At 61.9% G+C, this 10,909-nt stretch overlaps 2 protein-coding genes across 2 annotated transcripts; one reads left to right on the forward strand and one right to left on the reverse strand.

Moving 5' to 3' along the window:
- Window positions 1-1,666: 1,666 nt before the first annotated feature.
- LOC115643209 lies at window positions 1,667-7,203 on the forward strand. The gene is made up of 3 exons (XM_030547080.1): window positions 1,667-5,735; window positions 5,797-5,931; window positions 6,339-7,203. Exons 1-3 carry the CDS (start codon window positions 5,497-5,499, stop codon window positions 7,201-7,203), a joined length of 1,239 nt encoding a protein of 412 aa, XP_030402940.1. The 5' UTR covers window positions 1,667-5,496.
- Window positions 6,987-10,645, reverse strand: LOC115643214 (INO80 complex subunit B-like). The gene is made up of 5 exons (XM_030547098.1): window positions 10,460-10,645; window positions 9,546-9,744; window positions 9,067-9,185; window positions 8,319-8,494; window positions 6,987-7,938 (listed from the first exon to the last, which is right to left on the reverse strand). The coding sequence occupies exons 1-5, from the start codon at window positions 10,518-10,520 to the stop codon at window positions 7,474-7,476; spliced, it is 1,020 nt and encodes a 339-aa protein (XP_030402958.1). The 5' UTR covers window positions 10,521-10,645; the 3' UTR covers window positions 6,987-7,473.
- Window positions 10,646-10,909: the final 264 nt, after the last annotated feature.

Genomic DNA, 10,909 nt, shown 5'->3' on the forward strand with positions numbered 1-10,909 from the left:
GATGGGTTGGGGGTCTGGGTGCTGTGGGTAGGGCGGGAGTGGGATCTGGGTGCTGTGGGTGGGGCAAGGAATTGGTGGTGCACAGGGGCTCAAGGGCATGTTTCCGATTGCCCAGGCTGCTCCATGCACAGGGCAGAACAGAGGGTGGCCAGGGCCCCGTGTCTGGGGCAGAGGGTGGGGCTGTCCCTTGGTGTTAGCACTTGGCCCAGTGCCCTCTGCGCAGGGGCGACTCTAGGTATTTTGCTGCCCCAAGCACGGCAGGCAGGCTGTCTTCGGTGGCTTGCCTGCAGGAGGTCCCCGGTCCCACGAATTTGGCGGCACGCCTGCGGGAGGTCCGCCAAAGCCATAGGACCAGCAGACACTCCACAGGCATGCCACCGAAGGCAACCTGCCTGCTGCCCTCCCGCGACCGGCAGAGCGCCCCCGGCAGCTTGCTGCCCCAAGCATGTGCTTGGCCTGCTGGGGCCTGGAGCCGCCCCTGCCTCTGTGCAGGCGCCAGGCTGCTGTGAGTGGAGTCACTCCCAGACATCCAACCACTTCCGAGCCAGCAGGGTCTGGCTGCAGGCTAGTCCCTATTTCCACTTCTGGGGCCTTAGGGCAGGCACCCAAGCTTAGACCTCTTCTCTGACCCCCTTCCCTGGGATGTGGGGCCCAGCAGCCCTTGACTTCCAGAGGCTCTCCCCGAATTCCCTCCAGCTCGGGGTGTGACGGTGCTGCCCGTGGGAGCCAGCTGAGGTCACTCAGTTAGGGTGACTCGCAAACAAAACAGGGCAGACGAACCAAAGTAGCTGGTGGTTATTCCAATACTTAGATTTACCAACCAGCACAGAACAGCTTCTGCAGCACCTCACTGGTTACTCAGGAGTTGAAACATCACAGTTCCCTTAAAGTGCCCAGCCTCAGGTCTCCATCCAGACACACCTGTCAGATATGATGATGATTCCTGAAAATCTTACTTCATCATATAAAAGAAAAGGTTCTTCCAATCCCAAAGGATCAGCCACATACCCAGGTTTTATTATAACTTAGATCTTACCCAAAATACATGCCACAGCCAATTCTTATTAACTAAGCTAAAATTTATTAAAAAAAGAAGAGTTAAAAAAAGAAGAGAGTGAGAGTGCTGGTTAAAAGATCAATATATAGACAAACTTGAATTCAATTCTTGAGGTTCAGATACGTAGCAGAGATGAGCTTGTAGTTGCCAAAAGTCCTTTTAGAAATAGTCCATGGGTTATAGTTCAACGTCCGTATTCAGGGTGACTCCAGTGAGTGACTGGGGATCTCAATCCTTGTGGCTTAAGGTTTCCTCCTCTTGAAACCCAAAGCAGATCTTGGATAAAGAAGGATCCTGTCCCAGGGTCTTCATACATTTCCAGCAGCCTTTTGGCCTGAGAAAATAATAGGCTTAACTCTCCTTCTCCCAAAAATCCTGGTAATTAGCGCAGGGTAATTTATCCATTAAACAGTTCAGATACAGGTTACCACAACCTTCAAAGACACACAGAGACAATAATACTATTTCCCTCAAGTACATTCCTAAATGTTAATATTCCTTTTTTTATCCTTGAATTAAAGCTACAGCAATAGACAAGACTTGTTTGCTTACATCACAAGACCTGAGCAAACACCTCTCCTTCTATAACAATGCAGACTTGCATTTCCAAGCTCTTAATTTACAGATCTTCCTAACCAGTCTTTAAAGTTTGGCCCTGGGTCAGGTCAGTCTGTGAGTTAATTAACACTTTCTGACCCTGTCATCCTTCAGTGAGATATTATATCACACTCCTAACGTCACAGGGGGCACTTAGTTTGACCCCAGTGGGGCCAAAGGGCAGGAAAGCAAGGCACACAGCCTCAGCAAAGGGATTTTTTTACCCAGAAAACCCTGGAGTATTGAAATCAACAGAAGGCCTGAGACATCCGCCCCTTCTTCAGAGCTCACCCTGCTGGTTCATGAGTGAGTCCCGCTAGCCAGAGTCCCTTCTGCCCTCTCACATGCAGCGGCCACAGCCTGCCAGCAGAACCCCTCTTAAACAGGACCACCAGCTCTGTGCCGTGTGCTCCCATGCTGAGGTGCCCTCTCCCTTCCGGGCCCTTGTATGTTCCATGGGGGGGGCACTGGTTGGGAATTATAGAGTGGATGCCCCCCCCCCCATGCATTCTCCATGAGGGCTCTTCCTGCGGTTCCCAGGCAGGGCAGCCATCGAGTCTAGACTGCACCACAACAGGTCTGAAGTGAAGCCACGGTGCCAGTATTTCAGCCCAGGCCGAGAACACTTCACAAGTTGATACAGGCATATTCCCTGCTCCTGTCTGGGGACGTTCATGGCATAGTCAGGACTGGCCCCAGGAAAACGCTGGCTCCTGAACAGAAGAGTTTTACCCTTATTGTAAAGAGGCCCATTGTGCCAGTGGAGCAGAGCTCTCCTCCTCCCAGGGACGCATGGGAGCTCTTACCAGCCTGCACCCAGATAACTGAGTATCTGCAAGACAAGGATTGACAACTTTGATCCACAGTCTATGGGAAGCCAGCACAGAGCCAAGGATGGACCTGCTGGGCTCGCAGTGCGGGGAGATGTCTTGTAGGGTTCTGGAGCAGGAGTTTCCTCAAGGGGTGGCTTCACACCCAGGCAGGTTGCGCTGCTGTAGTCCAGCTGGGAAGTGACACGGGCTTGTCTAACCGGGCCCAGTCGCTGGCCGCCAGGCTGGGACAGCGTCTCCTAGCCAGCCAGAGGGAGGAGAAGGCGTTGTGAGTGCTCTTATGTGAGTTCAGCTCCAAAGAGGAATCTGGGAGCCCCCTAAACTACAGACTGAACCAACCAATTGTGGGCATGAACTTTCCACTACCGGGGACTGTGCCATGGCTGCAAACTCTTCCAAGTGCTTCCCTCTGCCTGCCAGCGGCACCTCCGTCTTGTGGGTTTCAGCTTCCGCCAGCAGTTCCTCAGCCCTGAGCCCATCTCATCTCCGTCTGGGGCCAGTGTTGTGGTCGTGCATGATGATGGGTAAATAACAGGGCTGTGTCTCACCTGCCTAGTGCTGTGACCAGCTCCCATCCCACCCCCGGGGCCCCTCTGCAGCATTCGACACCATCGCTCGTGGGACACTGCTGAGGGGTCGGACTCAGGGTAAGGTACTAGAATGGTTTGAGTCCTTCCTGAGGGGAATCTGCACCTCCATCGCTAGGCCCCTCGTCTGGGGAATCCCACAGGGATCAGTTCTCTTCCCACTCCTATTAATGTCCACCCGCAGCCAGTTGAACGGCCCAGACACGGAGCCAGGGTCAGTGATATGCAGGCGACAGCTCTATTTACCCGTCCTCATGCACAACCACAGCATGTGCCCACTGCCTGGATGGGCTCAGCTCCTGGCCAAGGAACCGCTGGTGGAAGCTGAAACCAGGTTCTCTTGGGCTGTAATACAGCCTCAGCCATGGGAGGCAGGTATCACAGGCCAGGGAAGGCTGACTTTCCCCAACAGCCACGTGGCCCCACCCACACTCCACCCTCAGGTCCCTTCTGCTGCCTGGGCTGGGGGCTTGTGGCTGGCCCAGGTAGATGGGACCGGTCCTCACACCACCCAGCACTCTGGGCTGGAGATGGTCAGGTGGCCCAGGGCTGGGGAGGACTAGTCTCCCCGAGTTCACACACCACCCATGGTTTCAGCAGAGGCGTGGAGGAATTTGGTGAAGTCTTTGTGGTGAATTCAGAGCCATGGCTCATTACCGGGGAGCTGGGAGAGCGCTGACCATACCTTAGGGAGGGGATGGTCAGGGCAGTGGCTGTGCTGCGACGTCCTCAACCCTGACAGCTGAACCGCAGAACAGAGCCCAGGTGTGACTGGCTGGTGGGTGGGAGCAGAGGCGACCTGCGAGAGTCCAAGGGAAAGGAGTGGGGAGACGGGGGCTTTTGCATCTGCGATCTTGTCACCGTGCATGGTGGTATGTCCCAGGACAGGCCTCGGCGATTGTCTCTGAACCGCTAGTGGAAAGCCTTTGCTCTGTGGTGGTCTTAACGAGCATAAAATCTGTTTGCGTTGGCTCTGGTTTCTGAGCTTAGATGACTTTGGTTTACCTGAGGTGCCTCTATTGGATCTGATGATGTTTGTACCTGCTGCCTTGACCTGCCTGGGTCTCCAATGGGCCAAGCAGCCTGAAGGGGCGAGATGGGCATTGCATCATCCAGCCAGGGCTTGGAGGCAGGTCCCTGGAGCCCACCAAGGGACCCCCCTCAAACACACACAGCCAGCTTGGGCCCAGCCCCTGGGTTACAGCCGCCAGAAACTGCAGGGGAAGAAGCTCTTTAGTTAGGAAAATTTCTGTCCTTCCTCTTTCCTCTTGAAACCAACATAAATTGCTGGAAGGGCCAGGCAGCCAGGCCACCCGATTGTGGTAGGAAACTGTAGGACAGAGAGAAGCCCATGAGGAACTTCAGAGCCAGCCAGGGGAAGGAGCAGGACCTGGGATTCAAGGCTGACAGATGCCAAAGCCCATTGGTGGGTTTAATCTGACCTCCTCATGCACTTTCTGGGGGCTCAGTTCTCAGGGGCAGGACCCGCTGGCATCACAGGCAGCTCAGCTCAGAGTGCACAGCCAACAAGCTGTCAGGGTGCAGAGAGAAGCGGGGGGAATAACAGGCAAACAGGGCTAGGGGCATTCGATAAACTGAGGGGCCGCCCTGCCCTGGGGTCTGGTGTCCAGTTCTGGTCAGGCCAGCTTGGGGAAAGGACAGAGCAGAAGCCAAGGAGGTTCCCGATGGGGCCAGAGGCCCCTGTCTGAGAAGAGATGACAATGCAATCCAAGGACAAAGACACACACCACCGTCGTCCTGGGGAACTCCCTGCCCTAGGGTGCCACTGAAAGCAGGAGCTCTGCAGGAACATGGCAAGAAGGAACAGCTGTGTCTATAGGCACCAGGCCCCTCCCCTGCTACTCCCGAGGGGATGAGGTGGGTTAGGAAGGACAGGCAGATGGCGGGGGGGCAGGCGCATGGGAGGTTCTAAAGATTGGAGAGGAGGCTCAGCTCAAGGTTAGCTCACGAACGTTAAGAGTCCACCCTTTTGACCTGCATCAGGAACAGGGTGGGGGCCGGGGTCAGCTCAGACCCAGCCATCCCTGACCACTTTTGAGACCCTAACCGCAGGACAGGAAGGCGCTTCTCCCTTGAAGAGGTTGGTCCATAACGGTCCAATGGGGGGGGGGGGGTACCCTCTCACATCTTCCTGCGAAGAGCTGGCCTGGCACCCCGGACACAGGAACCTGGGTGAGGGGGCCAGGTGATCTGCTGCTGAGTGGCCTTTCCTAGAGGTGGAGGCCCCAAAGCCCCTGATCCCCCCACAGCTCCGCAGGCCGGACGTACATGGGGAAGGGAAGCCTGGTATGCTGGAGGGTAAAACCATTTGTTCTGAATGCTGCACACAGCTGTGTTATTGTAGGGTCCCCACTAGCACCAGGGCTGCCAGTCCTAAGCCCTAAAGCTACACCCCAGAAGTTAAATGGACTTCCCACACCGAGTGCTCTGCACAGGGTCGCTGGGTGCAAGGGACCTGGGGGAGGCGTGGCCAGCCCTGGCCTTCCCCCACCGAGTGCTCTGCACAGGGCCACTGGGTTCAGGGGAGCTGGGGGAGGCGCTGCCAGCCCTGGGATTCCCACACCAAGTGCTCTGCACGGGGTCGCTGGGTGAGGGGGAGGCACTGCCAACCCTGGGCTTCCCACACCAAGAGTTTTGCACAGGGTCGCTGGGTGCAGGGGGAGGCGCTGCCAGCCGGCTTCCCACACCAAGAGTTTTGCACAGGGTCGCTGGGTGCAGGGGACCTGGGGGAGGCGCGGCCAGCCCTGGGCTTCCCCCACCGAGTGCTCTGCACAGGGTCGCTGGGTGAGGGGGAGGCACTGCCAGCCCTGGGCTTCCCACACCAAGAGTTTTGCACAGGGTCGCTGGGTGCAGGGGGAGGCGCGGCCAGCCCTGGGCTTCCCCCACCGAGTGCTCTGCACAGGGTCGCTGGGTGCAGGGGACCTGGGGGAGGCGTGGCCAGCCCTGGGCTTCCCCCACCGAGTGCTCTGCACAGGGTCGCTGGGTGAGGGGGAGGCACTGCCAGCCCTGGGCTTCCCACACCGAGTGCTCTGCACAGGGCCGCTGGGTGCAGGGGACCTGGGGGAGACGCGGCCAGCCCTGGGCTTCCCCCACCGAGTGCTCTGCACAGGGCCACTGGGTTCAGGGGAGCTGGGGGAGGCGCTGCCAGCCCTGGGATTCCCACACCAAGTGCTCTGCACAGGGTCGCTGGGTGCAGGGGGAGGCGCGGCCAGCCCTGGGCTTCCCCCACCGAGTGCTCTGCACAGGGTCGCTGGGTGCAGGGGACCTGGGGGAGGCGCGGCCAGCCCTGGGCTTCCCCCACCGAGTGCTCTGCACAGGGTCGCTGGGTGAGGGGGAGGCACTGCCAGCCCTGGGCTTCCCACACCGAGTGCTCTGCACAGGGCCGCTGGGTGCAGGGGACCTGGGGGAGGCGCGGCCAGCCCTGGGCTTCCCCCACCGAGTGCTCTGCACAGGGTCGCTGGGTGCAGGGGACCTGGGGGAGGCGCAGCCAGCCCTGGGCTTCCCCCACCGAGTGCTCTGCACAGGGTCGCTGGGTGAGGGGGAGGCACTGCCAGCCCTGGGCTTCCCACACCGAGTGCTCTGCACAGGGTCGCTGGGTGCAGGGGACCTGGGGGAGGCGCGGCCAGCCCTGGCCTTCCCCCACCGAGTGCTCTGCACAGGGCCGCTGGGCCCGGCGAGGGGGCGGAGGCGCTGCCAGCCCCGGCACAGGATGAGCAGAAGAGTGAGGAACTGCAGCTCTAGGACGATACTTCATGTGCACCCAAGAGTGCGACTCTCCTGGGACCCGGCTCCAGCAGAGGGAGCTCGGAGCATGTGGAGGGAGTCCCAGTCTGGGCCACACACCAGGTCCCACTTAGTGCTGGCCCCCTGCACTGGGGCAGAGGAGTGTAGGGGCCCGGCCAGCCCATCCACCGAGAGCTGGAAGACGCTCCTCCCTCCCGCAAGCACAGCAGATCTCAGCAGTGCCCCGAAGGGCAGGGTGCAGCTCCCCGTGGCAGGGCCTGGAGACCCCACGCAGCCGAGCCCAGTGCCCGCCTGTGCCATTTCCCATCCCTCCCAGTCACCAGGGAGGGAGAGACATGAGGAGGCCAGGCTGCATGGAGTCACGTAAGCTGCTCTGGGGCCTCCGTGCCGGCCTGGGGCAGACAGGCCCAACCCTGCAGCGACTCTGGGCTCAGACCTGACTCAGCTCCCAGGGAATGAGCCGGTCCCAGCAGGGGTCCCGGACGCCAGGGTCCTCATCTCGCCGTCACAAGGGCAGCAGCTGCATCCTGAGCTGATGGAGCGTGAACATCCCCCGAGCCTCCCTAGAAGGACGCAGGGATCTTCAGCCAAGCCCTCGAAGAGGTGGAGCCTGGCAGCAGGGTCGGTGCCAGGAGCCCTAGCCGACCGCCTCCTGCAGCTGCAGGTTCTTCTGGTAGCAGGCGAAGCTGCAGAGGGGCACGCCGGTGCGTGAGCAGGAGTACCGCTTGCGGTTGGGGCAGCCGCTGACCCCGCAGGTGGTGGCTGCAGGCACGGGTGGCGGCGTGCCGGGCGGCAGTGGCAGCGTGACCCCGGGCGGGAAGGACACGGTGATCCGGTCCGCGGCGTTGCAGTAGCGGATCATGGGGCATGGGGCCTGCTTAGCCTTGCGCTCCCGCAGCGTCTTCACCTTGGCCTTGTTGGTCTTGGTGAGGCGCTCGATGGTTTGGTTCTTGTTCTCCTCTGCCTTCTTGGCCGCCTGCAGGCGCCGCTTCCGGGCTCGTTCCTCCCGCTTCACCAGCATCTCCTCCGTCATCTCCTTCGCCTTGTAGCCCATGGGCAGCTCCAGGAGTGGCTGGCTCTGCTGCTTGTGCAGGAGGGCTTTCTGCGGGGGACACAGAGCGCAAGGGAGGTCAGACCCAATGCATGGGCTGAGGGGGCTTTCCCCGCTGGGGGAGGGGCTCCAATCCGGCCCCAGCTGGGGGGATCGGCTGGCTCTGGGGACCGTGCGTGTGCCAGGGCCTCCTTGTCCAGTGAAGGCAGGGAGTCCAGCAGGACACAGGGGCTCTGAAGGCCCATGCATGGGAGAGTTTTGGGCACAGGGGATTCTGTGCTACCCCGGCTCCATTCTGCACCAAACAGGCCGCTGCAGCCAGAACCGCCGCACATGGGCCATTGGCACGGGGCAGCAGGCACCAGCTGCCCGCAGCCTTCCTAGGCCACATGGGAGGGACTGACCCCTGCAGGGCTCCCAGCCCCCCTCACCTGTCTGGCCGTGAGCAGCGACTCATCCACCTCCTTCTTGAGCTCGCCGTTGTCGTCCAGCTCGCCCTTCTCCAGCGCATCCAGCCAGCGCTGCTCCTCCTCGTCCTCGCGGGCAGGGAAGCAGCTCTCCGAGTCCAGGTCCGGCAGGGGCGATGGGTCCAGGTTACTGTCTTCATCTGCACAGTCCCGGCGTGGGGAGACAGCGTTACAGGGGGCCCAGTAGAGGTGGTAACTCCCAGTGGCTGGCCTGCTCCCAAGGGACTGTTCTCTCCAGGGGCGGACGTCCCAACAAACCCTGACTAGGACCTGGCTGCACACTTCCTCTGGCCCCTGGGCGTTGGATCTGTCTCTGGCTCCCACCAGGGGAAACCCGAGTACGGCAGAGCTCAGCTCTGGCTCCCCGGGCAGCACCCACAACCTCACCAGCCAAGCTGGAACAGAGTCAAGGGAGCAGCTTCCGGCCTTCCAGAGCCATGGAGTTGGGGTAACCCAACACGGGGGAGAAGCTGGGGTCCCCCAAAGCTGTTTACAGCTATTGTGTTACTGCCTATGAGAGGGAAACTAGAGCACTTAGAGCTTGGCCGGGTGAATGTGGGAACCCCGATACCTCCCTGCCCCAGGGGCCTCACTCCAGCCAAGCGGCCGCCCCAGGGGCCCCTCCCACTCCTTATTCAAGGGCTGGGCTTCCTTGACTGCTGTTTGGGAATGCTGCAGAGCTGCACAGCGAGGATCCCCCTTTAGCACTCACCCAGCCAGGCCCGATACTGCTCAATGGGGACCCCCTCCATGGGCTCGTCCTCATCGTCCACGACCATGAGGGGGGAAGGCGAGCGCGGCACCTCGGGGATCACCGTGAAGGTCGGCACGCTGAAGAGACAGCCCAGACCCTGCCCGTTAGGGTGCAGCAGAGCTCGCACCACGCAGAGCCGCACTAGGATCTGTGGGTGTGCGTCTTCCAGCGCAATGCCAGCACGGGCCAGTGCACAGCTCCAGGGCAGGGGGCCCACGGGTGCGTTCTGGGGAGGTGGGAGGCAGGGCGGGAACACAGGGCGAGGGGGGCCTGCTGATCCTGGAGGAAGAGACCAGGCTGGTCTGATCCAGGCATGGATCCTGGCCACATCTCACCAGTATGGCGAGTCCTGTTTTGAAGTATAAGCCTTGGCCCTGAAACTGTCGCACAACCCTCCCATGCCCGTCACCCAGAGCTGATGCTGGGGCCCCCCTTACCTCTTGGTGCCCAGGATCTGCCCGCCCAGCTTGATTTTGAGCTTGAGCTGGGGCTTGGGGAGCAAGGGGCTGGACTCCAGGGTCTCGGAGGAGAAGCTGGGCCCCACGTTCTCATGGTGATGCCTCTTCTTGTGCTTCTTCTTGTGCTTCTTGTGCTTCTTCTTGTGGGAGCTGTGCCCGCTGGACTCGTCCTGGTCCCCTGGGAACACACGCAGACGCTCACATCACCTCGTGCCCACGGGCGGCACAGGGGCACCGGGCCTGGCGCATTCCCAGGGGGCTGGGCACAAGACTGATTCCCCAGGGGAGGGATGAGACCGAACAGCCCCCCCAAGGTCCTATGCCCCCTGTCCTGCTCCCACCACAGGTCTGCTTAGCCAGGGGCTGGGCCCGGGCCCTCAAGGCTGGGGTGGGGAGCAAGTACGGGCCATATATAACCCCTGCCCTGCCCCCCCAGCCCCCTCCCGCTTCCCCCACGACCCCCCCCCCAACGGACGCTCCCGCTTCCCCCACGAGCCCCCCCCCAGCGGCCGCTCCCGCTTCCCCCACGAGCCCCCCGCGGCCGCTCCCGCCCCCCCTGCCGGTCCCGCTTCCCCCACGAGCCCCCCCCCGGCCGCTCCCGCCCCCCCTGCCGGTCCCGCTTCCCCCACGAGCCCCCCCCCGGCCGCTCCCGCCCCCCCCGGCCGCTCCCGCTTCCCCCACGAGCCCCCCCCCAGCGGCCGCTCCCGCCCCCCCTGCCGGTCCCGCTTCCCTCCCGAGCCCCCCCCCAGCGGCCGCTCCCACTTCCCCCACGAGCCCCCCCCCGGCCGCTCCCTCCCGCCCCCAGCGGCCCGAGACGTTACGGGGGGGAGGGGGCGGGCCCCAGGTGTCGGCAGCGGCCGGGGGGGGATCTGGGGACCGCGCTCGCTCCTCACCCGCCTCGGCCCCCTCCATCCTGCCGCCGGGGGCGCCCCCCCTCCGCCACGCCTTGCTCATCGGGCCCAGACTCAGCTACGTGCCGGCAGCCCGGGGAGGGCTATTCCGAACGGACTCGGGCCCCGCTTCCGCCCCGCACGGAGCTCAGTCGCTGAATATTCCCCAGTGGCCAGCGGCCATCTTTGTTCTGGGCTCTGTCCGTTCTAAAAGGCTCCCTCTAGAAACACGGCTCCGGGCACTTTGTGACCGGGCTAGAGTTAAGGTCCGAGAGGAGCTGCCCAAGTGGGGTGCTTGGCCTGCACACTAGGGAGCAGCACCGGGGTCCTATAGCCCCCAACCCCAGCCAGGCTCTGACCCACTGGCAGCCAGTACAGAATTCCCCCTCCCACCCTGTCCCAGCCAGCAGGAGCCTCCCCCATCCCTGGCTTAGGGGGTGTGACCCATTAACC

The sequence above is a fragment of the Gopherus evgoodei genome, unplaced genomic scaffold (genome assembly GCF_007399415.2).
Source record: "Gopherus evgoodei ecotype Sinaloan lineage unplaced genomic scaffold, rGopEvg1_v1.p scaffold_52_arrow_ctg1, whole genome shotgun sequence".
In the NCBI taxonomy this organism is placed as follows: domain Eukaryota; kingdom Metazoa; phylum Chordata; order Testudines; family Testudinidae; genus Gopherus; species Gopherus evgoodei.

Bases quoted from the DNA above. Each gene is read 5' to 3' on its own strand.
- LOC115643209 (XM_030547080.1), top strand. From the start codon at position 5,497: ATGGACTTCCCACACCGAGTGCTCTGCACAGGGTCGCTGGGTGCAAGG. The intron at 5,736-5,796 runs GTCGCTGGGTGC...GTTTTGCACAGG, and splicing joins CACCAAGAGTTTTGCACAGG to GTCGCTGGGTGCAGGGGACC. The intron at 5,932-6,338 runs GTCGCTGGGTGC...GCTCTGCACAGG, and splicing joins CACCAAGAGTTTTGCACAGG to GTCGCTGGGTGCAGGGGACC.
- LOC115643214 (XM_030547098.1), bottom strand. From the start codon at position 10,520: ATGAGCAAGGCGTGGCGGAGGGGGGGCGCCCCCGGCGGCAGGATGGAG. The intron at 9,186-9,545 runs GTAAGGGGGGCC...CTGTCTCTTCAG, and splicing joins CAGATCCTGGGCACCAAGAG to CGTGCCGACCTTCACGGTGA. The intron at 8,495-9,066 runs GTGAGTGCTAAA...GGGACTGTGCAG, and splicing joins GCAGTATCGGGCCTGGCTGG to ATGAAGACAGTAACCTGGAC.